The sequence below is a fragment of the Nerophis ophidion genome, linkage group LG18 (genome assembly GCF_033978795.1).
Source record: "Nerophis ophidion isolate RoL-2023_Sa linkage group LG18, RoL_Noph_v1.0, whole genome shotgun sequence".
NCBI classification, from domain to species: Eukaryota; Metazoa; Chordata; class Actinopteri; order Syngnathiformes; family Syngnathidae; genus Nerophis; species Nerophis ophidion.
In genome coordinates this window covers 19,805,261-19,829,471 of record NC_084628.1, presented here as the reverse complement: position 1 = coordinate 19,829,471, position 24,211 = coordinate 19,805,261, and the positions used below count along the sequence as shown (strand labels likewise).

General features: G+C 40.5%; 2 protein-coding genes across 3 annotated transcripts in view; one reads left to right on the top strand and one right to left on the bottom strand.

Moving 5' to 3' along the window:
• Positions 1 to 9,562, top strand: part of LOC133536850 (cyclin-dependent kinase-like 1) — a 33,904-nt gene extending 24,342 nt beyond the window's left edge. For both annotated transcript variants that reach the window (XM_061877489.1, XM_061877488.1), the window contains exons 6-10: positions 4,884 to 5,084; positions 5,159 to 5,241; positions 5,325 to 5,381; positions 5,814 to 5,966; positions 9,197 to 9,562. In XM_061877489.1, coding sequence (XP_061733473.1) covers positions 4,884 to 5,084; positions 5,159 to 5,241; positions 5,325 to 5,381; positions 5,814 to 5,966; positions 9,197 to 9,292 — 590 coding nt within the window. In that variant the 3' untranslated portion in view covers positions 9,293 to 9,562. The remainder of the gene's footprint in view (positions 1 to 4,883; positions 5,085 to 5,158; positions 5,242 to 5,324; positions 5,382 to 5,813; positions 5,967 to 9,196) is intronic.
• On the bottom strand, positions 9,022 to 23,548 carry LOC133536849 (cytochrome P450 2F3-like). Its single transcript, XM_061877487.1, has 9 exons — positions 23,340 to 23,548; positions 23,105 to 23,267; positions 19,128 to 19,277; positions 16,169 to 16,329; positions 15,319 to 15,495; positions 15,075 to 15,216; positions 14,820 to 15,007; positions 11,777 to 11,918; positions 9,022 to 11,580 (listed from the first exon to the last, which is right to left on the bottom strand). Exons 1-9 carry the CDS (start codon positions 23,514 to 23,516, stop codon positions 11,399 to 11,401), a joined length of 1,482 nt encoding a protein of 493 aa, XP_061733471.1. The 5' UTR covers positions 23,517 to 23,548; the 3' UTR covers positions 9,022 to 11,398.
• Positions 23,549 to 24,211: the final 663 nt, after the last annotated feature.

Here is a 24,211-nt window from a genome sequence, read left to right as displayed (position 1 = left end):
GGTTTGTTTTTTTTTACTACAGCCGACGAGGCACATATGTTTTTCAAATTAGACTGTGTCGTATTTTTGGGGAATCAAACAAACATTACAAAGAGATTTTAGGACCAGACAATCCATTGGATTCGATACAATTATCTTATTCAGGAATTACATTTTATTTTGAAAAAGTTATCTGTAATCTGGAAATACGTGTTATTTATTGGAATTGTAGATTGAAAAAGAAATAATCAAAAGCCATACATCATGAAACAGGCAACAGAAGTACAACAAATCAAAGTTGAAAAAAATATTACATACGCAGAGGCATTTAAAGTGACAAATCAAGAAAGTGTAGAAAAGAACAGATATGTGAATAGTTCAAGAAATAAAAAAAAAAACAAGAGGCAGCAAATACAGGAATTTCCACGGACAAACTAGTTGTATTCCTGGCTTACGTAATAAACTGTACAGAACAGGCTAGAAATAAGACTGAGAAGATCAAAATAATTGTCAAAGCAGCAGCAAAGTGGTTGAAAGAACTATCTTGGGACCGGGTGCAAGCTGTACTACAGAGAGTAGACGTGACGGAGTCATGTTACCACATTTCAACACCCTGTTAATTGTTCAGTGGAATGCCAGAAGTTTGATAGCAACAGAACATGAATTAAAGGGATATATTAAAAATATGAAAACTAAACCACATATAATTTGTATTCAAGAAACATGGCTGAAGCCAAAATTAAACTTTATAATAAACGGATATATAACGATTCGTAAAGATAGGAATGATGGGTAAAGAGGATGATGTACCATATTTATTAAAGAAGATGTAGTCACGTGTAAAGAAACAGCAGAACCTTTAGCAAAAACATTTGTTAAAGTGCACAGTAATGATAATTTGAGAAATGTAGGAAAACAAAAGAGAGAAGAAACAATGAGTTTAAATATTGGGGAAATGATGGAAGACAACGATAATAGCTTTACCAACACTATGGATATGACATTTTCTTTGAATGAAATGGTTCGAATTTTGAAAAAGGTTAAAAATACGTCACCGGGGAAAGACCTGGTGAGTTATCAAATGATCAAAAACTTAGGTAGCATCATCAAAGAAGTGGTCTTGAAATTATATGACAGGATATATGAAGAAGGAGAATGACCAGCAGAGGGGAAAATTAGCGGTGATAATTCCAATATCCAAGTCAGGGTAAGACCCGTAAGAGGCAGGAAATTATAGGCCGATAGCATTGACCTCAAATTTGGGGAAAGTAATGGAAAAAATGATTAATGAAAGACTAGTATATTATTTAGAGTCAAAAGAAATAATAAAAAAAACTAACAAAGTGGTAAATAATGTTCAAGACTGGGGAACGGCTTGGGGTTTAATATTCTCTGTTGGAAAGACAAAAGTCATACATTTTACAAAGAGAAAAGTACAAAACAAGCTCCAAATAAAAAGTCCAAGGTGAAAATATAGAAGAGGTACAAGTATTTAAATATTTAGGAATATGGTTTGATAAAAATATGAACTAGTCAACCCACATCAGCAAAATAGATTTGATTAGATTAGATAGTACTTTATTTATTCCTTCAGGAGGGTTCCTTCAGGAAAATTAAAAATAGTGGAAAAAGTAAAAAGCTGTTAAATATAATGAGGGCTTTGAGGGGTAATGATTGGGGGGCTGATTGGTTGACGTTGAAAACGATATATGTATATATATCACTTTAATTCCATCTGTTATTGATTACGGATGCATTATTTACCAATCTGCTTCAAAAAAATGACTTGGGAAAATAGACTGGATCCAGTCACAGGCTTTAAGGTTATGTTGTGGAGCTACTACATCAACCCTAGTGGCAGTATTACAAGTAAAAATGAACGAAAAACCTTTGGACAAGAGGAGAGATCAACTCTCAGCAGTTTGTTGGGCGCCTTGCATGGCAGCTCCCTCCATCAGTGTAAGAATGTGTGTGAATGGGTAAATGTGGAAGTAATGTCAAAGCGCTTTGAGTACCTTGAAGGTAGAAAAGCGCTATACAAGTACAACCCATTTATTTATTTATTTAACTTTAAAAGGATCCAAGCAAGGATATCCGACTTGTCAAGTGCTACCAAACTGCCAAGAAAAAGAGGAAAAAAAAAAATAATAGTTTTGGGTGGATTATAGGAGACATATTTAATAAAGTTAAAATTGACAATATTAAAGTTAGTCCTACAGTACCAATTCCTGCAATACCACCGTGGATGTATGATAACCCAAAGGTAAACATGCAATTACTAAAGAATAGAAATTTAAATAGTTACCAGATAGAAAAATGGGTTGAGATATGATATATACGGATGCAATAAAAACTATAAAAAGTAAGGTAGGAGCTGCAGCAGTTATCCCACAAGGAAACATAGTATTAAATAAAATAATCAGTGATAAACTATCTGTGTTTACGGGGGAATTGGTAGCAATTTATGCAGCAGTTAACTGGATAGAGGAAAACAAAGCAAGGAAAGTAGTTGTGTGCTCGCACTCCAGCAGTGCATTGATGAGCATAAAAAAACATAGCATCAGAAACAAGACAAGATTTAGTTCATGAAATAGTTCAGGCAATCTACAGAATAGATAAAGCGGGAGGTGTGGTAACATTTCTTTGGGTTCCTTGGAAGATATAGTAGGATGGAATTCACAACACATAGGATATAAAGCATAATACACGTATTTAAAAAACATTGAGTTAAATAAAAGAATATAGAGTAGGGATCCATCTTGGTCCACACTCCATTTCAGTAGGTGGCGCTAATGCACACCAGAAGGTTGCTTGCCGGAAACAACCGCCCACCTCTGGAATCAGTCCCCGCCCATTCCCCTTAGGCGCGAAATTCATTTGAGCGGAAGACAGAGGAGTGAGAAGAGTTCTTTAAAACCGTGGAGAATCTTAAAAAGCTTACAGAAAGCAAGAAAAACTTACGGCGGGGGCATGTCGGACATTCGCCGTTGTTTTCGATGATATTGTCCCGGACCAAGGTTTCGATGTCTGGGTTTTTTGGCGGAATCAAGCCTTCTCCTCTGCCTGGAATGGCTGACTGTCTCCGACGGCCATTGACGGTGCTTGCTCAGTTAAGGGGGTCCAACGAGCCGGAGATGTAAACGGAAAATCTATAAGTAAATATATGTATATATGTATTGTATACCGCATGTTTTTTTCTCATAAAATGAGAATCATTTGACTCACCAGACTGCGATTGTGTGAAAACGATCGCGTTACGATCTTACGGCAATTCCTCTATGAAACAAAATAATGAATACACATAATATTAAATAATTCGAAGGTTTAAACACACCTCGATAATCATCTTCCAACTTTGTAAGATCGATCAAACAAAGTTCTTCGTCTTTCACTTCGTCGTCATCGGCTGGTAAAAAAAAAAGTATTACAACGTCGTACACGTGCAATGCTTTTAACGTTTAAATGCTTAAATGGAGTTAAACCATTGTCTAATAACGTGGTAACGCAGAGGTAATGGTGTGTGTGTGTGTGTGTGTGCGCATGCGTTTTTCAAAGGGTATATTCATATTCATCAATGTTCATATCTCTTCCTTTTAGCCAAAATAAGCAGATATCCCCCATTCCGTATCTGAATACAAATCCTAAAGATCCGTCCATCCCGTACGCTTCAAAGACTCATTTCTCACGCAAAGACTCGGTCGGCGGCATCTGAATACGATTTAGAAACACTCGACTTTTCTGTGGAACGTCAAAGTAAGTTTTATTATTTTTCTAAATCAAAACAGGCGTTTCACTAATCATGGCCGAATCGAACAAAGTCTTTACGCTAACGTATAAAGCTCCAAATAACGACTAAGCCTTACACCACCCTTTTGTATCCCCCCTCTCTGTGTGTGTGTGTGTGTGTGTGTGTGTGTGTGTGTGTGTGTGTGTGTGTGTGTGTGTGTGTGTGTGTGTGTGTGTGTGTGTGTGTGTGTGTGTGTGTGTGTGTGTGTGTGTGTGTGTGTGCGTGCGCGCGCGCGCGTCCACATCTTCCCACGTAACATTCCCAGCCATCAATACATCGAAGCAGGGTCGAACAAATGGTTAACGTTAACCTAATTAGTTCCTCCCAATCATTTAAATATGTTTTTGTGAAGTCTGGATGTTGTTTCAAACGATCGTAAACATTTAAACTGTCCACATTTGACCACACATAACTCTCCCATCCGTCAATACAACATTCCTTAAAACTGACCTCAACCTGAACCCTCCTTTGTTCCCTCTTAACCAATCCCTCTTCAGGTCTTAAACCCACCCTCTTCCTGGTTAAATAACTCCCTATTCAGGTCTTAAAACCACCCTCTTCCTGGTTAAAACTCCACCCGCTTCCTGGTTAAAACTCCACCCTCTTCCTGGTTTAACCACTCCCTTTCAAAGTCTTAACTCCACCCTCTTCCTGGTTAAAACTCCACCCTCTTCCTGGTTAAAACCCCACCCTCTTCCTGGTTAAACCACTCCCACTTCAGGTCTTAACTCCACCCTCTTCCGGGGTAAGCCAGACCCACTTGACTTTGAACTTGACGTTTGACTTTGACCTTTGACTTTGATCTTTATCTTGACCTTTGACCTTGACCCCTCATAAATCATTGGCCTCTGACCCCCATAAATCATTTTTGACTAAAGGTGTCCCCTTAATACTCTCTTGTGTGTCCTTTTATTGTGCATTAATCACCACTAATGACTTAACTCAGCGCAGCCTCCTTACTTTCAGTACTTCACATCAAGCCAATTAGCGCGTCTCTTCCTGCACTGTTGACCCCTCCTGTTTTGGGTTTCGGTTTTGGGTTGCCATACATGTAGTCTCTACTCTATAATGTTGTAATTTAGTGCATGCAGCACACGTGTCTGTCTCCTGTGCTCAGCTGGACCAGAGGACGACTACACGGACTACGTAGCGACCCGCTGGTACCGGGCTCCAGAGCTCCTGGTCGGGGACACTCACTACGGGCCCCCAGTGGACGTTTGGGCGCTGGGATGCGTCTTCGCCGAGCTGCTGAACGGAAGTCCGCTATGGCCAGGGAAGTCTGACGTGGACCAGCTCTACCTCATACGCAAAACCCTCGGTACGACACTACCCATTCCCAGAAGTGCTTCCACAAATGTACCTGCTGCTACATGCAATTCCTCTTACTTCCAGGGGACCTCATTCCTCGTCACCAGCAGGTGTTCCGGTCAAATGTGTTCTTTAGTGGAGTCAGTATTCCTGACCCTGACACCACGGTATGATACCCCATCCTCACTGAAGCTTTGTTTCACCAAAAAGATGTCAGTGTTGATGCTCGGTCGTATTTTTGCTTGTATAGGAAACTTTGGAAAAACGATTCTCCGGTGTGTCACCACAGGCTCTCCAAGTTATGAAGGTGTGCTGAAGCTATTATTATTCAACATTTTACTCCTTGGTGTTTATCTCCGAGGGATACGTTTAAGCGTGACCCACTCTTACATATTAGAATGTATGTGAAAATCCATAAGATGTCTTGCAAGATCTCATTAGATCAGTGGTTCTCAAACTTTTTTTCACCAAGTAGCACCATAATGATCAACATTAAAATACAGAGTGTAATAGGCCTAAGCATTCATTAAAACAAGTATATTTAATATTTTGGCCACTGTAACACTACAAACAGTTTGAACAGTAAGACTTTGTTTAAATATAGGAAAATAAAACATCATACTTTAATTTAGGGATTCTTTGCCGTACCACTAGTGGTACACGTACCACAGTTTGAGAGTCGCTGCATTAGATGTTGCCAGTATACTGTGTTTATAAATGTCCCTCCACGCCTGCACAGTTGTGCCTGGTGATGGACCCGTCCCTCAGGCTCTCCTGCGAAGAGCTGCTGGAGATGCCCTACATTCACAACGACGGGGGGTCCGGCTGGGCCCGAGAGGGGGAACGTCCCGCGAGGCGCCACGATAAAGGACCCCGCCGCAGACAGACCGGGGTAAGTCTGAGGCCGTACACTTCTATCTACTCTCAATTATTATTCCCTATGAGCATAACTGCTTAAGTTGGGGCCCTAAATAGAATTTTATTCGAAGCACCCCCCACCCTATAAGCATTTTTCACACTTTATTTATGTGAAATTATTTTTATACTTTTTCCATCAAACTTGAATTAAATTTGATGCATGTTTTGTACTGACACAAAATAATGGGAAAATAATTGTTCAATGATTTATTTTTTCTGTGCAAAATAACAAATTTACACAATCAAAGCTAATGCTGTCAAGCAAATATTTTTTCAAATTAAATTCAATTAATCCCGGCTAATCACAGTTGCTACAGATGCGTCATTTAACTTATCTTTGGTACTATCCGCGGTTAAGTATAAGGTGCATGAGTTGTCAAAATAAACTGCTTGATTAGTCTATGTTTATACAGTGGAACCATGATTTACAAACTTAATTGGGTGGTAAATCGAAAAGTTTGTATAATGAAGCAAATTTCTCCAAAAGAAACAACGTAAATATGACTAATGGGTTCCGGCCTTGATAAAAGTCCATATTTTAGTTAAAGTTTGTACATTTTGACAACAACATAAAGTGATTTACAGTAATGTATATCAAGCAAACATAACAAGGATGTGATGAATTAACTATCACTTTATTAACAAGCTAAAGCGACGACAAGCTGCTGTCCTCTGTATAGGCTCCTCTGCCAAGACCCGCACACACAGAGAAGTCCCTTTGCTGCTCTCACAAACGATCAGAAATCAAAAAAATCCAGAACTTTAACAACCATATTGCTACAATGACAAACATTTAAAAAAAGTAAAAACAACTTATATGACCATATTTTCGAAACTATGGAGGACACCAGTATATAAATCTCACCCTTTAAAACATTTTAAAAACAAAAACATATATCAGCTGCACCGGACCCAAAGCCGCAGATATATTCAATAATTCAAGGAGCTATATTTGTCACACATGTACGATAAAAAATTTGGACTGTGAAATTAGTTAATTGCACTGAAAGGTTTTATAAATGTTTATTTGCATACCTTTTAATTGTTTCCAAACGGTGCCTGTCACACGGCAGTAAAATACCTGATCAAACAAAACAGAGGTCATCGTCATGGACCCACTAGCTGCGGAATAACGCCACAGTGACGTTTTGGGGATTTTACTGAGGAATTTGTGAAACTGAAACTATACAATAAACATGCCGTTTTAAGTAAATAGAACTAACACTCGTAAATGTGTTAACATATTAGCTCATGCTAACAACGCTAGCTTCATTACATTACGATAGCACGTACAAATATGCATGACAACACAGACGTCACACTTGGGACGGTTTAGTAAGTAGGAATGTTTTATTTATATTGTGAAATTTACAAATGTTGTTTGGAGTGATGAATGAAGAATCCATATGAGTAAAAACGCTATGGACGACTGGAAGACCAAACGGCACTTCTACTTCTGGTACTAAGTTTTAAAAAGCAGGAAACACTTGTAGGCATTCACCTAGTAGCACCTGAGCAAACTCGTCCAAAAGATGATGCCACACACCATTCAAGTATATTTGCATGAGTTTAATGAAATCTATTTGCTTCACTGCCGTCAGCGAAGAAAAATCCATAAATTAGCAGCACCGTTTTTTAAGCCGCAGGGTCTGAAGCATAGGAAAAAAGTAGTTGCTTATAGTCCAAAGACCACTCATGAGCTGCACCTCATGAGGAAAGAAAGAAGCAAACAGAGGGGTGGGTGTTGGCGTGTGTGTGTGTGTGCTCTTGGCAGAGGTGCAGCTGAGTGAGAGTTAGTGTCTTCTCCTGCACTGTGAAATAAGTCCGCTTTGGCATCTTTTTATAGAAAAGTCCATTCTCATCCGAATGAAAAACTTGTTGTGGTACGAAGCCAGCTTCCTCAATCGCTTCAATATGAGCAAGCACAAAATGGCTGCCAGCGGTACACAAAATGAATGAATGAAGCGTTCGGAGCCACACTAAAAGTGCCTGAACCCAAAAGTTCCAAATAGAAGGGTTCGAAAATCAAGGTTCCACTGTACATGACTAATGCAATATTTTTTGTGATTAATCACAAGTTAACTTATTAAATTTGACAATCTAATGAAAACATCCATTGGCATATCTTGCTGACACATCCCTGTTTATAATGTCTAGCACTAATGACACGTGCCAATGAAATCATGGGGACATTTGCCATTATATTTTTATATGTGACATAGCAGGAATGTGCTAGGAATTCGTTTGTGGAGAAATTTCATGTAAGGCACCCTGTCATTCATTAATTGTCATTTTACATGCGCGTATTTACGCAAAACGGGCCCACCACCCTACGGATCACATAAAGCAGGATGTCAAACTGACTTTAGGTCAGGGGCCGCATGGTTTGAAATCTATTCCCAAGTGGGCCTTAATGGTAAAATAATGGCATGATTACTTAAACATAAAGACAACTCCAGGTGGTTTTATTTTTTTTTATTTTGGCCAAAAATAGAATAAGCTCATTCTGAAAACGTACATATCACAATTAATCCTCTGGACAAAACACTTCAAGTTTGTTGAAAATTCTGAGGAAATTGGTGCAGCTTTAAAAACACAAAGAGTTTAGATTTTGTCTGTGTATCTACAAAGCCAGGATTAAACTTTAAATCATACTCTTTCTGGGATTGAACAAAAAACACAAGTAAACTCTTCGAGGTAACAAATACCTCTTTTGTAATGTCCACGGATCTATCCATTGCTAACTCAACAAACCGTAAGAAACATTGGTAAAAACTATTCAAAAGGTTTAAGTTCACTTTTCTCATGTTTCCAGAGACATTTTAGGGCAGCAAGGGTGCCAAATGACCACGTGTTTAAAGCAGAAGACATAAAACGGCAGGTTTTAAATTTGATGTAGGTTGAGAAGGAGGAGTCACAGTCACCCTTTAATGTGTACCTCTTGTTTGGCCTCGGCATAAACCGTTTGCTTGCCTAACAAAATTGCTATTGTTACATCTAGTGGACACATTTAGAGTAGGAGTTTCTATAAAAAAAAAAAAAAGTAGCTAATTTTTATACTTGGCAAACTCATCACGCGGGCCGGATAAAACCTGTTTGCAGGCCTGAGCCGTACGTTTGACACCCCTGGTATATAGGGAGGGGCAGGCCCTGCTTGTTCATCAACATCATCCAACATTTAAGAACTGTATCTGTGTCCTACAGGCCCAGTACTTGCCACAGTTAACAAACAGCAACATGTCACCTGCACCAGACGTCAAGAAGCCGGCGAAGCACAGATATCACCTGCCCAACATTTAGCCAATGACGAGCCAGCTGGCCTCCATAAACCTTGTGACCGAAGACGCACCTTCTTCTCGCTGGTATCACTGAACACTAGAGATGGAACGGTTTGTGAAAAAATCTAAAGCGTTCGTTTGAGCTGACACCGTTTCGAAGTACGTATGTTGCTCGGATACCAGTTTTTTTCTTTGTGTTACTCATTTAGTTTGGAGCGTGTACGTGTAGACCTGATCATACGGAATCACGGAACTGGCCAATAAAAACCGAATCTACTGTTAAACAAGAAAAGTCATGGAAATTAGCATGAATGCGATTGAAATGCTGTCATCTCGAGGACAGGGAACATTCGTTTGGGGAAATTGCGTGTCCGGGGCCTGCTCATCCCTGAAACACTTGCTGAGTCTGCGAACACTCTAATGCTAGCCAGGACAACCCATACACCCGCAATACTTCTTATCTGCTTGTGTTGTTGTGGACGAGACCACCGATGCAAGTTCATTGTAAAGACAGGATGGCTTTTTTATTTTATTTCAAAACAGCCACATGTAATCAAAAATATAGCAGCCAACAAGCACCCTTAAAGAGGAACTGCACTTTTTTGTGGAATTTTGCCAATCGTTCACAATCATTATGAGAGACGAGAAGACTTTTTTTTCTGGAGACATTGGCGCAGACGGAAGACGAGAGAGTGAGGGGAAAGTGACTTGAAGCTGCAAAATGTATATTTTGAAGCCATGCTATTTCGCCATAAATGGAGTGCTTAACCAAATAACCCAGAAACATTGTCCCCAGCCAACTGAACCAAGCACACAACTGTCCATCAAGTGAGTCACACTTGATATTGATCGTGATACACGTAGCACAACATGTGCGTTATTTCAACTACAATACATATGCTGTCAAGCTAGCTGTGTACAAACAAAACATGGAATGTGGGCTAACACTCTACAGATATTGTAATATGATTGTTAATGTTTTTTCAGTCGGTACATATTGGAGTCTGAAAACTTTGTGTTGTGCAATACAAACTCGAACTTATTTTGTGCTGACGTAGAAGCTGGTTAATCTCTTTCCGAATCCATAGTTCGCTTTTACGACTAATACCGAAGCACGCCGATGTGTTACTACTCTACAAAAAGAGTTCCTCAGTGTTCACTGTTACAATAACAATGTCGGTACCGCTTGGTTATTATACAGGTTAGGGAACGTAAATTGAATGCATTTTAAAGAGATTTAAACATAGAACTGATTGTTCCTATTAGCGATATTATAACCAGATGATTTTTACATGATAGAATGCAAAGATAAAACACTTGTCTCTCATAATGGTTGTGAACGAAAGAAAAAAAAAAGTGCAGTTCCTCTTTAAGAACAGCAGCATGCTTAGAGCACTGTGTGCAACATTCTGTCTGACTACGCTAACAAAATAAAGGTTTCAAAAAAGTATCGTACTTTAAAGTACTCATTGGCACATTTATGTTACAAAATTATTATGCTTTTATTTAAAATACTTGTCCAAATTGTCCAATGATGTATCAATAAATTTAATGATTTTTGCATTGAAATTTATATTTTTGTTTTGATATAAACAAAAGTGCCAATAAAGCTAGTGCTTCATGTTATGTTAATGGTATATAATGTGCTTATTAAGATTGTACTCTTAGCTCTTTGTTCACATTAATTTAAAAGTCAGAGCTTTAGGAGCCATTTTCTAAGTTTTATTTCATAAGATATGTTTGTAAGAACCACAACTGATAAAGGAGTAATGCTTGATTACCGGGAAATATGGTATTCTGGGGTGTCAAAAAAGAACGACAAGGTACATCGAAAACAGTGTCACGTAGCCGTATTAAGATCTAAACCGTGGATTTGGGAACTTTTCCACCCCTACTGAACACACCTCACCTGGCACTGGAGTTGTGATGCTCGCAGCATTGTTTTAGAACTGGGGTGTCCAAACTATTTTTACTGAGGGCCAAACACTGAAAAATTAAAGCAGGTAGGGGCCATTTTAATATTTTTCAAAACAGGGCGCTGCTTAATTTTGGTGAAGCAGCCATATGTGGAGATGGTGTGAGAGGTCTGAGACGCTGTTCTTATTGGCCCTTGTTGGAGGCGTGCGTGTCAGCGAGGCGTAGCGATGAGCTGGTGTTGCCGCGGCACGTTGGCGAAGCTGCTGTACTCCGGCGTAAGGTTGACGCTGTCTGGACCTCCGACGCAGGAGAAGCTGAAATGTTGCAGCAGTGACGTGATGAAGATGAACAGTTCCATGCGGGCCAGAGACTCTCCGACACAAGCTCTTTTCCCTGTGAGAGGACGGGAGACACACAAGACAACAATAGTCCTCAGTTCTCGCTGAATCTCCATTCTTGGCAAGACATCGGAAGCTTCTATTTTAATCCCTGCATAGAAAAGTAAATACACGCTTGCAGGAGTTTGCTGCACCAGTGACCTCTGACCTCTCATATGGTCAGAACATTTGAACAGACAACACATACGTACCTGCCGCAAAAGGCATAAACGCCGGGTTCTTCTTAAAGTTGCCGTTGTGGTCCAGGAAGTGCTGAGGATTAAAGGACCAAGGCTCCACCCACTGTTTCTCGTCTTTCAGCACAGAGTGCAGCAAGGGAATGATGATGGTGTCCTGTTGTGACAACGTGCAGAATAGGAGTCTTTATTATTTAAAAAAATCTAGTGATGGGAATTCCGGGTTTTTTTTGTCTCTGCTCAGTAAAAAGAGCAGGCTTTTTCGGCTCCAAGGGACTCAGTTTTTTATTACTTAAATCAATATACTACCAAATTATATGAATTAAATTAAATAATTATGTAAAAACACATTTAAATCTAACCTATGTATATTATTTATATGGCTTTATTGATAAATTTAACATAGCATATACAAAACCCAAAACCAGTGAAGTTGGCACGTTGTGTAAATGGTAAACAAAAACAGAATACAATGATTTGAAAATCTTTTTCAACCTATACTTATTTGAATAGACTGCAAAGAAAAGATACTTAACGTTCGAGCTGGAAAACTTTATTTGTTGCAAATATTAGCTCATTTGGAATTTGAGCCTGCATGCGTTTCAAAAAAGCTGACACAAGTGGCAAAAAAGACTGAAAAAGTTTGGGAATGCTCATCAAACACTTATTTGAAAACTGCTTATTAATGGAGGATATTCATTGTAAGTGACTGGATAGCTTATTGTGTGATAAATCTTATTCTTTGGACAAGGGAACAAGGATTCAAATCCCAAGTCCTAATGATAAAGGAGCTGACCGTGTCTGCTGGCCCTTGAACAAATGTAATCGAGGACTTTTGTGTAAGACCAGGGGTCTCAGACATGCCAATTACGGCCCGCGAGATGTTATTTTGCAGCCCCCACCTTAATATGAAAGTTTATGTTAGTGCAGCCCGCGAGTTTTATTAGAATGCCGCTTGACAGCGTTGTGTTATTTGGGTCCAAAATGGCTCTTTCAACGTTCTGGGGTGCCTACCCCTGCGTTAGTGGAAAAGCAGCAAATGAGTGAAAGCGACAGAGACGTTGGCATGGAAACGAGGGTTTTCTTACGTTCCTGGCTGCAGTCACAGCGCGACACCTGTCCGTCGGTAATAACAGTCCCCGATAACCTGGACCAATTCTAACCGTTATTTGTTTTTTTTACTGTTTAATTTGCATTGCCTCACACGATGAACATTACATATTAGGGGTGTGGGAAAAAATCGATTCGAACTCGAATCATGATTCTCATGTTGTGCGATTTCAGAATCGATTCTCATTTTTAATAAATACCATAACAATGCAATCCAATTCCAAAACCAAACCTGACCCAGCAACACTCAGAACTGCAATAAACAGAGCAATTGAGAGGAGACACATACACGACACAGAACAAACCAAAAGTAGTGAAACAAAAATTAATATTATCAACACCAGTATCAATATTAGTTATAATTTCAACATAGCAGTGATTAAAACTCCCTCATTGACATTCTCATTAGACGTTTATAAAAAAAACAATAGCGGCTTACACTTGCATCGCATCTCATAAGCTTGACAACACACTGTGTCCAATATTTTCACAAAAATAAAATAAGTCTCCCACCTCCAAAGACATGCACCTGGGGATAGGTTGATTGGCAACACTAAATTGCCCCTAGTGTGTGAATGTTGTCTGTCTATCTGTGTTGGCCCTGCGATGAGGTGGCGACTTGTCCAGGGTGTACCCTGCCTTCCGCCCGATTGTAGCTGAGATAGGCGCCAGCGCCCCCCGCAACCCCGAAAGGGAATAAGCGGTAGAAAATGGATGGATGGATGGAAATGTTTGGTTCATTTAATAGTTAAAACACATTTACATTATTGTAATCAGTTGATAAAACATTGTCCTTTACAATTATAAAAGCTTTTTACAAAAATCTACTACTCTGCTTGCATGTCAGCAGACTGGGGTAGAACCTGCTGAAATCATATGTATTGAATGAATACAGAATCATTTTTAATTGGGAAAAAATCGTTTTTGAATCAAGAATCGTGTTGAATTGAAAAAAAAAATCGAATCGTGACCCCAAGAATCGATATATCGAATTGTGGGACACCCAAAGATCCACAGCCCTTTTACATATATTTCTATATGACGCCGGATAACATTCCGGGAGCCATCACTTTTTTGCGCTCACTATCCTGTTACTTTCCCGGCTATTATCCGCCGACCGCCGTATTGCTGTAGAGAGGAAAAGCGGAACGACACACACCCACCCATTTTCTACCGCTTATTCCCTTTTGGGGTTGCGGGGGGCGCTGGCGCCTATCTCAGCTACAATCGGGCGGAAGGCGGGGTACTCCCTGGACAAGTCGCCACCTCATCGCAGGGCCAACACAGATAGACAGACAACAGTCACACTCACATTCACACACAAGGGCCAATTTTAGTGTTGCCAATCAACCTATCCCCAGGTGCATGTCTTTGGAGGTGGGAGGAAGCCGGAGTACCCGGAGGGAACCCACGCATTCACGGGGAGAACATGCAAACTCCACACAGAAAGATCCCGAGCCTGGATTTGAACCCAGGACTGCAGGACCTTCGTATTGTGAGGCAGACGCACTAACCCCTCTTCCACCGTGAAGCCCGGAACGACACACATTATAAAATTATTCTCCGTGCGTCGGCTAAATACAAATATATTCCACAACCCCAAACATGTCTTTTTCAAAATCTGCAGTGAAGAGAAAAGTTAGTGATGAGTGAGCAAAGACAATTCCAGGAATAGTGGGAGATGCAATATTTCTTATGTCTTTTTTGCACAGAGAAAGTTTGGTGCACAAGGAATACAATTTGAAACGTCATTATACAACTAGACATGCTGAGGAGTATGCACCATTTTTTTTTAAGAAATCTCTTCTTGCGCCCCAGCCTCACCCAGACTTTGCATCCAGTGGCCCCCAGGTAAATTGAGTTTGAGACCCCTGTGTTAGACTATGACAAACTCCAGAAACAGGAAAAAAAACATCAGTAGAGGTAGAGGACTGTCCAGTGGGAATACCTTGGGAATGGTGTAGCCTCTAAAGGAGACGTCATGCAGCGTGTAGTGTGGCAGGCTGAAGGGCACAATGTCTAGAAAGCGCTGCACCTCATGGATGACTGCATCTGTAAAGGGCATGGACTTTCTGTCCTCCATGTTGGGACAACGTTCTCGTCCAATCACAGCGTCGATCTCCTGCTGCATTTTCTCTGCACAAAACATTTAATTGCATTTTTTTGATCCAAACGTTTCGTTGTTTGTCCTGTTGAGACCAACCTTGTATATCAGGGTGTTTAATGAACACGCTGAGAGCGTATCGGATAGTAGAGCTGCTGGTTTCTGTTCCAGCCATGAAGAGATTCATGACTGTGCCTACCAGGTTGTCATAGAAGAACTCACTGGAAGCGTTGTCCTTCTCCTGAGGGGACAAAGAATCCATTGTGTTGTTTGCTTTCAGAGCTTTTCGCAGGTCAAAGCATAAGGTTGTAGGACTGGTGAAACAGTTATAGGTCTTTCCAACCTGTTGGATGCGGTTAAGGAAGCAGTCAATGTAGTCTCTGGGAGAGCTAGAGTCCAAAGTGTCTTCATGCTGCTGGATCTTCTTTTTGATGAAAGATCTCACCGTCTCTATGTGAGCAAAGACTTTTTGCTGGTGGCCTGGCAGGCGCTCAGTCAGTCCAGGAAAGATGTTGTACATCTGAAGAAGACATGCTGAGTCCTAAGTGTACACTCTGTGCACAATGATTAGTAAATTGTATTATGTGAATGTGTTTCCCGAACACATTTGGTACATACTATAGGGTTTTTAGCTTGTAACAGGGTTTCATATTAGGGTTTACAGTTAGGGCTAGAGTTTCAAGCTCAGGTTAGGATTTTCTGAATACAGTAAGGGGTTTCATGCCAATGCTTAGGTTTCAAACTTGGGTTAGTGTTTTACGCGAGTTTGTTAGGTTTTCAAGTTAGAGTTGGAATTTCAAGTTAGGATTCGGATAATCAAAACTATTTCAGACCATGCTTTTTTACAGGAAGAACATAACATTTAGAGATCATGAGCATCAGTTCCAATAACTTGTGAATGCCAAACGATCACTGGACTATTTGAGCTAATTCTCCCGGTAAGACTTTGGGACACAATGTTTTGTGACGTAGACCTCACTTACAATAGGTGTTATTTTGAGCCTCGTCTGCCATTTGAGCGTTAAAGCGATATACTGCTAATACATTGAAGAAAAGGTTTTCAATTAGGGTTGGCTTGTTGCTTAGAGGTGGCGTTAGTGTTTTGGTGATGGCTGGGGTTAGGGCTAGGATTACAAAGAGATACGTTGGGGATGGGGTTTGGGATTTGGTTTGTAAATTTATGGCAATGTTACCTGCCCCAGAGGACTAGCCATAAACATAACAAGTTCCTTTGTAATGGCCAATAGCTGCTGGAAGTCTGCGTCCTCGTAGTTGAAGCGTTGTCCAAACACCAGGCAGCACACCACGTTGGACACTGAGCAGGTCAGCAGGAAGGTGGGGTCAAAGGGCGCTTCTGAAGGGAGATAGAACTGCTGTTATATAATGTCGATGCAACACTGACTAAATCTTTACACCATGGCGTTCGACAGGACTGGTAGGAAACTGGACTCGAAACAGAAACCTAATACTGAATTGCCAGACTGCAGGTGATGTCCCACCTTGTACTAATTGTGGATATTCACAAATACATTTCGATCATTTTTCAGATGATTTTGGCCAGATTGGGCAACAACATTGAGTTCCAGAATTTGTATTTTTGTCGAGACCTACTGAACCTTTGCTAGACGTTTACAGAGATGGTGATTTAAAAACTGTCCACATTTAAAGATCTTTTCAATGTTTGCAATCAAAAATAAAATATTTTTGGTGCAAACTCTGTCATTTAAAGAATCCAGTAGAGTGGAAAAACAAGTTGCCTCTATATTGAAGCTATTACATGTATCTGATTTATGACACCAAAATTCTTCCAAAGTTTGCAAAGAGATATGATCAAAATAGGATCAATCTCACAGGGATTCCCGAGTCATTTTGAGAGATAATGATGAAGCCAGTCATGTGATCGCGTGACGTCCCACTAGGAACCAAAAATCCTTTTCCCATCAACAACAATGCTAATCAAGCAGACTTTGTGAAAGCTATGATTACTATGGGGAAAAGTATGATCCAGGACCATATATTTTTGAGTCCGAACATAAAGAGGATGATCAATAAGTTGTAGAAATCTGATTGCTTCCCTGGTGCAACTTTATTTTGACACTAATATCAGCAGCATTGCTAAAAAAAACACTTACTGTCATATTTCCACTCGCAGGGATGCCAACCGACGGGAAACTTACTTAATTCCATTTAGATGAAGATTCATTTACAATCCTCATGAAGAGTTAAAAAAAAATGTTGCTGCAAAAAGCATCTTTTTTTGTCTTTTTTTGCCACTTTGGGGATGTGATAGTCGACCAACCTGTCGGTGAGAGATGCATGAATTATAATATAGAATTTACTTTTAGCAAGTTTGAGACAAAGCAGAAGCAACCACCGGCTCAGTGTGTCAACAATAGCAGCGTACACTAGGATTAACTCACTGCTGTCAACGCGCCGCTAAAATAGTCTGTCTGCGTTGGCGCTTTTAATAACTATATCACTCATATTTGGTTCATTTTCAGGTCACAACATGTAAATGGAGTATTGTTGGCGCTTTTCTTGATGTTTTTAGAGGTACAATGAGCTCAAAAGAGGACCTATCAGCTATTTATCTACAATTTGAGTGCATAAATAAAGCCAAGCATATGTGTTTTTGTCTTACATAAGGATTGTGAATGGTAGACGGCACATCTCTTTCCAATTTTTGCGTATTTTCAGTATGACTGATCTGATGACATGGTCGGAGTGCAGAAATGTTACTACACTGAATCTATTGAAATTGCATTAGGTTTTTGGAGTGTAGTATTTAAAATGCATTTTATCACATTTTAGACGGTATTTTCACATATTTTGCAGATTGTAGATACAATTGGATATGGTTTAATGGATACAATAAAAACAAATAACTTGTTTTTCCACTCTACTGGTACTTTAAAGAGCATATCAACAATATGTATTTACAAATTAAGTTTGTCTGTGAATCCCAAACAATGTTAGCAAAGCAACCATGCATTTGGAGAAGGAAGCTTCTACAAGTAAAGCTCCAAAATGTTTAATGTTGTGCAAAAGTCCTTTATCCGTCCATCCATCCATCCATTTCCTACCGCTTATTCCCTTTCGGGGTCGCGGTGGGCGCTGGCGCCTATCTCAGCTACAATCGGGCGGAAGGCGGGGTACACCCTGGACAAGTCGCCACCTCATCGCAGGGCCCAAAAGTCCTTTAATGTCAGCAATTCAACTTCAAGTGTGAAACTAATACATGACAGACTCATTACATACAAAGTGAGTTATGTCAAGCCTTTGTTAATGAACATGGTTTAACGTTTTTAAAAGACAGATTTTCAATTTAATGTTATAAACTGGACGCCATAATCATCAAAATGATATCAAAAGAAGGCTTGGAATATCTTGAGCTGCATGTTATGAGCCGATGTCACATTTTAGTTTCACCTTGAAAATCGAATTGCTGGAATAAACAAACTTTGCACCATATTCAATTCAGTGAATGTTTTCCTTCCTATTTTATCTTATTCAAATAAAAGATGATGTCACATTAACGAGTGTTTGCTGACTTTTGTCAGCTAAAATCATCACAACACAATAACTTTGAGTACCATAGCAAAGTGTCAAATCTTCCAGCCGGATGAGTCAGCACTTGTTTGTTTGTGCCCTCTTGAAAACCACGAGGACGAGATAAGACATAACCGGCGGACACGATAACATTTGCACGCTGGCTAACGCTCCGTAAAACAAACATGAGGTGTGTCAAAACTTTCAAAGTCATCCTTCTGGATTCTAATGCACTTTCCCAGCCTTTTCTGTCAAGCCTTCATGCTATCCTGGAAACAATCTTCCAGAATCTTGCGACCATCCTGTGGTCCTTCAGGTCTTTCAAACAGACCCCCTTAATGAGCCCTTTGATTGCAGACCACAAAACCAGGTCAGATTAGTCGCGAGGTTGCTTCAGGAAAAGTCCTGCCACAACTCTCGCCTCTTCTCATGCATTAAACGAAGCTAACACCGCAGCATCTCTTTGTCAACATGCTGCTTGATTGTCTCGGGTAACGTAGCAAAAACCGGGACAACCCTGGAACATTTCTGACACACCCCGGAATGTTTTGACCGCCAAAACCACACAAGCCCGATCAGAATAATCGTTGGTGAATGTCTTACTTTTGTAAGAGTCCAGGTGGGCCCTCATGTGTTGGCTCTCCTCCTGGATCCACTCCTCCATGCCTTTGCGTCCCATCCCGAAATCTCGTAGGGTGGTCAGGGTGAAACGCCGCAGCTGTCGCCAGCGCTCGCCGTTACTGAGGCCCAAACCTGACAAGAACAAGACAGTTTTTTTGTTATGGAGTGTCTAAGAATAGTCGACTATAAGACAATTACATTCAGAAGTCTTATCAACTTCGCAGTCGAATCGTGAACATTGACACCCCCCACCCCCCTCCTCAATCAATGAGAAAGAGGAATGAGTTGTGTACCATAGATCCCCCCGTGTACTGCAGTTGAGTGGGGAGGATTTCCAGAGATGGGGCACACGTATCATGTTGTGCCTTCGGCCCAAAAAAAACCCGCGATTGACCCTTGTGGGGCTTGCTGTCGAGGAGTTACTTGGACCGGTTTTGCTTGGCCAGGAAGTTTTCCTCATTTCTCCACTCTGGTAACAGTAACGATCCTTGCACGGGTTGAAGGACAAAAACCTTGTAATGACGTTTACCTTATCTCGATTAGGGCTGTTCAATTAAATGTATCCAAGGGCCAGAACATTTCTCAGCAGACAACTTAAATTGGACTTCTTGATAAATGTGATAGTCCCCTGGCCTATCAAGCACATGGGTCTTTGTTTAAATTGAAATGATTCAGTCCAATTTTCTCGGAATTGACGGTTTTCACTTTTACTGGTGAACTTGGAACACGCCATTTTTGTACTAAGTCCGCTCTGGTGAAGTGTCAATATGCGAGCGGCTGCAAAAACAAAAGTGAAATTTGAACGTGCACACAGCAGTGAACTCTTGAGTGATGGTTTGCGGACAATCTGCGGTAACACACGTGCTAGCCCAAACATGGCAGAATAATCTTCCGGGGGTCACCAATAAGCGTCTCACAGGACTTAATACGGCTGCCTAATCAGAAGGCTTGCGCTCGATAGTCAAGTTTCCTTTTGGCACTCCGCTAGAGCAAAAGTCAATCCCTTATCCTCAGACCTCACTAAACTATCCAATCACTGCCATATTTATTTGTTGTTTATTTGTTGCCTTTAGCGGCCTCTATACCTGTCGCCATGTCCGCTTTTCCTCCATACAAACAGCGTGCCGGTCAATGTTTTGATTGATTGATTGATACGTTTATTAATAGATTGCACAGTTCAGTACATATTCCGTACAATTGACCACTAAATGGTAACACCCGAATACGTTTTTCAACTTGTTTAAGTCGGGGTCCATGTTAATCAATTCATGGTATCAATTCATGTCACATAATATATGCAGCTTTTACACACACATAAGAGAATGCTTGATCAACAGCCATACAGGTCACACTGAGGGTGGCCGTATAAACAACTTTAACACTGTTAGAAATATGTGCCACTCTGTGAACCCACACCAAACAAGAATGACAAACACATTTTGGGAGAACATCAGCACTGTAACACAACAGAACAAATACAAAGAATCCTTTGCAGCACTAACTCTTCCAGGACACTACAATATACACCACCCCACTACCACTAAACCCGCCCACCTCAACCCCGCCCTCCCACCACCACAACCCCGCCGCCCCACCCCGCATCTCCCAAATTCGGAAGTCTCAAAGTTGGCAAGTATGACCATAGGGCCGAGGCCCATTGTTGGTTGCCGAAAATGATCTGTTTCTCAGCTGTGGTCTGTTCGGTTAGCAGCAGTACTCCGTTGTAATGCACTTTTCCACTACTTGTGGCAGTAACTATAATATCAAACAAAGAGAGGAAGTGTGAAGCTAGTCATAAAGTTGTTTCTTAAGTGCAAAAAAGGACTAAAGTGGTGAAGCTGTATTTTCATTTTCACTTAAATTTTATTGACACTTGACTTAATATTAATTATTAATGTTTATTGTAGTATACCATAATTGTATGTACATTTATTTTGTGTCGGTTAATTATGAGTCCCCTTTGATTAGTACTTATTCTTCTTATCAGCCTGACCTAATCCTAAAACTTACGTGTTAAAGGCCTACTGAAATGAGATTTTCTTATTTAAACGAGGATAGCAGGTCCATTCTATGTGTCATACTTGATCATTTCGCGATATTGCCATATTTTTGCTTAAAGGATTTAGTAGAAAACATTGACGATAAAGTTTGCAACTTTTGGTCGCTAATAAAAAAGCCTTGCCTGTACCGGGAGTAGCAGACGATGTGCGTGTGACGTCACTGGTTGTAGGGCTCCTCACATCCTCACATTGTTTATAATCATAGCCACCAGCAGCAAGAGCGATTCGGACCGAGAAAGCGACGATTTCCCCATTAATTTGAGCGAGGTTGAAAGATTTGTGGATGGGGAAAGTTAGAGTGAAGCAATAGAAAAAAAAAAAGTCAAGGGCAGTGAGAGCGATTCAGATGTTATTAGACACATTTACTAGGATAATTCTGGAAAATCCCTTATCTGATTATTGTGTTACTAGTGTTTTAGTGAGATTATAAAGTCATACTTGAAAGTCGGAGGGGTGTGTTGACCGCCAGTGTCTCTGATGGAATCCATGGAGAAGCCAAGAAAGTGGGTTTCAGTAGGCCCTTGAAGGCCTACTGAAACCCACTACTACCGACCACGCAGTCTGGTAGTTTATATACTGTATTAATGATGAAATATTAACATTGCAACACATGCCAATACGGCCTTCTAGTTTACTAAATTGTGATTTTAAATTTTTCCGCGAAGTGTCCTGTTGAAAACGTCGCGGAATGCTGACGTGTACGCGTGACGTCACGGACTGTTAGGAAATATTAGCGCTGCGCACACACACGGCTAAAAGCCGTCTGCTTTAACCGCATAATTACACAGTATTTTGGAGATCTGTGTTGCTAAATCTTTTGCATTTTGTTCAATTAATAATGGAGAAGTCAAGGTAGAAAGATGGAGGTGGGAAGCTTTAGCCTTTAGCCACACAAACACACGGTAATTCCTTTTTTAAAATTCCCGAAGGTGAAACTTTACTATGGATCAGAGCGGTCAAGCGAACATGGATCCCGACCACTTGTCAACCAGCAGTTTCCGGTGAAAAAATTGTGGTAAAAAGTTGCCACTTACCGGAGATCAGCTGAGCTTGTGCTGTCCGTACAGCTGGCATCGACTTCCATCAGACACCGGCGTCAAGACACCCGTGGATACACCCTTCCGACTATCAGGTACTATTAAACTCACTAAAACACTAGCCACACAATAGAAAGATAAGGGATTTCCCAGAATTATCCTAGTAAATGTGTCTAAAAACATCTGAATCCGTCCCAATGCAATCGCGTTTTTTTTTCTTAACTTGATTTTTTTTTTTTTCTTTTCCGTCGCTAATAATATCCTCCAACACGAATCTTTCATCCTCGCTCAAATTAATGGGGAAATTGTCATTTTCTCGGTCTGAATAGCTCTTTTTGTTGGAGGCTCCCATTAAAATTATGTGAGGAGCCATCAACGGATGACATCATCGTCTGCGACTTCCGGTAAAGGCAGGGCTTTTCTGTTAGCGACCAAAAGTTGCAAACTTTATCGTGGATGTTCTCTACTAAATCCTTTCAGCAAAAATATGGCAATATCACGAAATGATGAAGTATGACACATAGAATGGACCTGCTATCCCCGTTTAAATAAGAACATCTCATTTCAGTAGGCCTTTCACTAATAATCTTTGTGATTAACACATGCGTTCATATCATTTGACAAGGTTGTAAGCTGTAAGCAGGTCATATACAATTATTGAATATACTTAAAATGGAGAGTAAGATGACTGATTCGGTGTTAATACTTGAGTGGGCCCCAGGGCTCCCGATGTATGAAAGGTTGAGAAAACCTGATTAAGTCGACTTCTACTGTAGGCATGATCTAACTAATCATAATCATTAATAGAAGACGGCCCCAATTTAGTTTTTACTATACATAGTAGGGTCAGAGGTGGTCTCACCATAGCCCCTAGTGGCTTTGTAAAGGAACGGCATCTGCATTCTTCCTGCAAAGTCATCAGCTTGGTCGACCAGAGCCTCTTTGACGGCCTCGTAGCCCACCAGGACCACCGTACGTTGCCAGCCCAGGTGCACCGTCATCACCGCTCCATACGTTTGGCTCATCTTGGAAAGTGACACGTTATATCATCATCGCCATGGCGACACTATTGTCACAAGTGCCTCACAAGAGCTCACCTTGACGAAGCTTTTAAAAGGTGCGTGTTTGTCCAGCTGAGGCAGGTTTCCGAGCAGAGGAAGCGCCGGCGGTCCTGGAGGGAGACGGCTTGTCGTGGTCTTGCTCTTTTTGTCATAAAGCAACCACAGCAGAGCCAACAGGAGCCCCAACAACAAGACCGCTGCGGTGCACTCCATAGCGCCGCTGTTTGTCTGACGGGAGCCTGGGTGTGGACTTTATGGTCCCACAGGTCAACCATGTGACTCCGGTGGGTGCACCTTCACCTGCTTGTCATTGGCTGACAGCCCGCGGCAGAACAAACAAAGGTTTGACCGAGGTTGCACCAACAGCAGTGGGCCAAATGTGAACAGAATTCCTGAAAAATACAACTTAGGCCTGGACCGATAGCAGATTCTGCTCAAAGATATGTTGACCTAAAAATTGTCAATAAGCAATAATAATGTCATTATTCTTTTGAGACCAAATTAACGATATAATAAGACAGGACAATAATGCAATTAAACCCTTTTCAAATGCAATACAATTTTAGTTCTAGTATATTTTAACATTGTAATTGAAATGAAAACTATTAAATATCAAAGTTAAGTAAAAACTAAAAAAAATTAAATATACTATGTATGCATCATTTTGCACTTGAATAACCAAAAGCAATAAAATATGTCTCTGTTAAAGGGGAACGTTATCACAATTTCAGAAGAGTTAAAACCCCCAAAAAACAGTTCCCAGTGGCTCATTTTATTTTTCAGAGTTTTTTTCAAAATTTCACCCATCATGGAATATCCCGAAAAAAGGCTTTAAAGTGCCTGATTTTCGCTATCTGTAAATCTACCTGTCCATTTTCCTGTGACGTCACATAGTGATGCCAATACAA

Bases quoted from the DNA above. Each gene is read 5' to 3' on its own strand.
- LOC133536849 (XM_061877487.1), bottom strand. From the start codon at position 23,516: ATGGAGTGCACCGCAGCGGTCTTGTTGTTGGGGCTCCTGTTGGCTCTG. The intron at 16,330-19,127 runs GTAAGACATTCA...ATCTCCCTTCAG, and splicing joins CCACCTGGACTCTTACAAAA to AAGCGCCCTTTGACCCCACC. The intron at 11,919-14,819 runs GTATTCCCACTG...TTGTCACAACAG, and splicing joins GAGGCTACACCATTCCCAAG to GACACCATCATCATTCCCTT.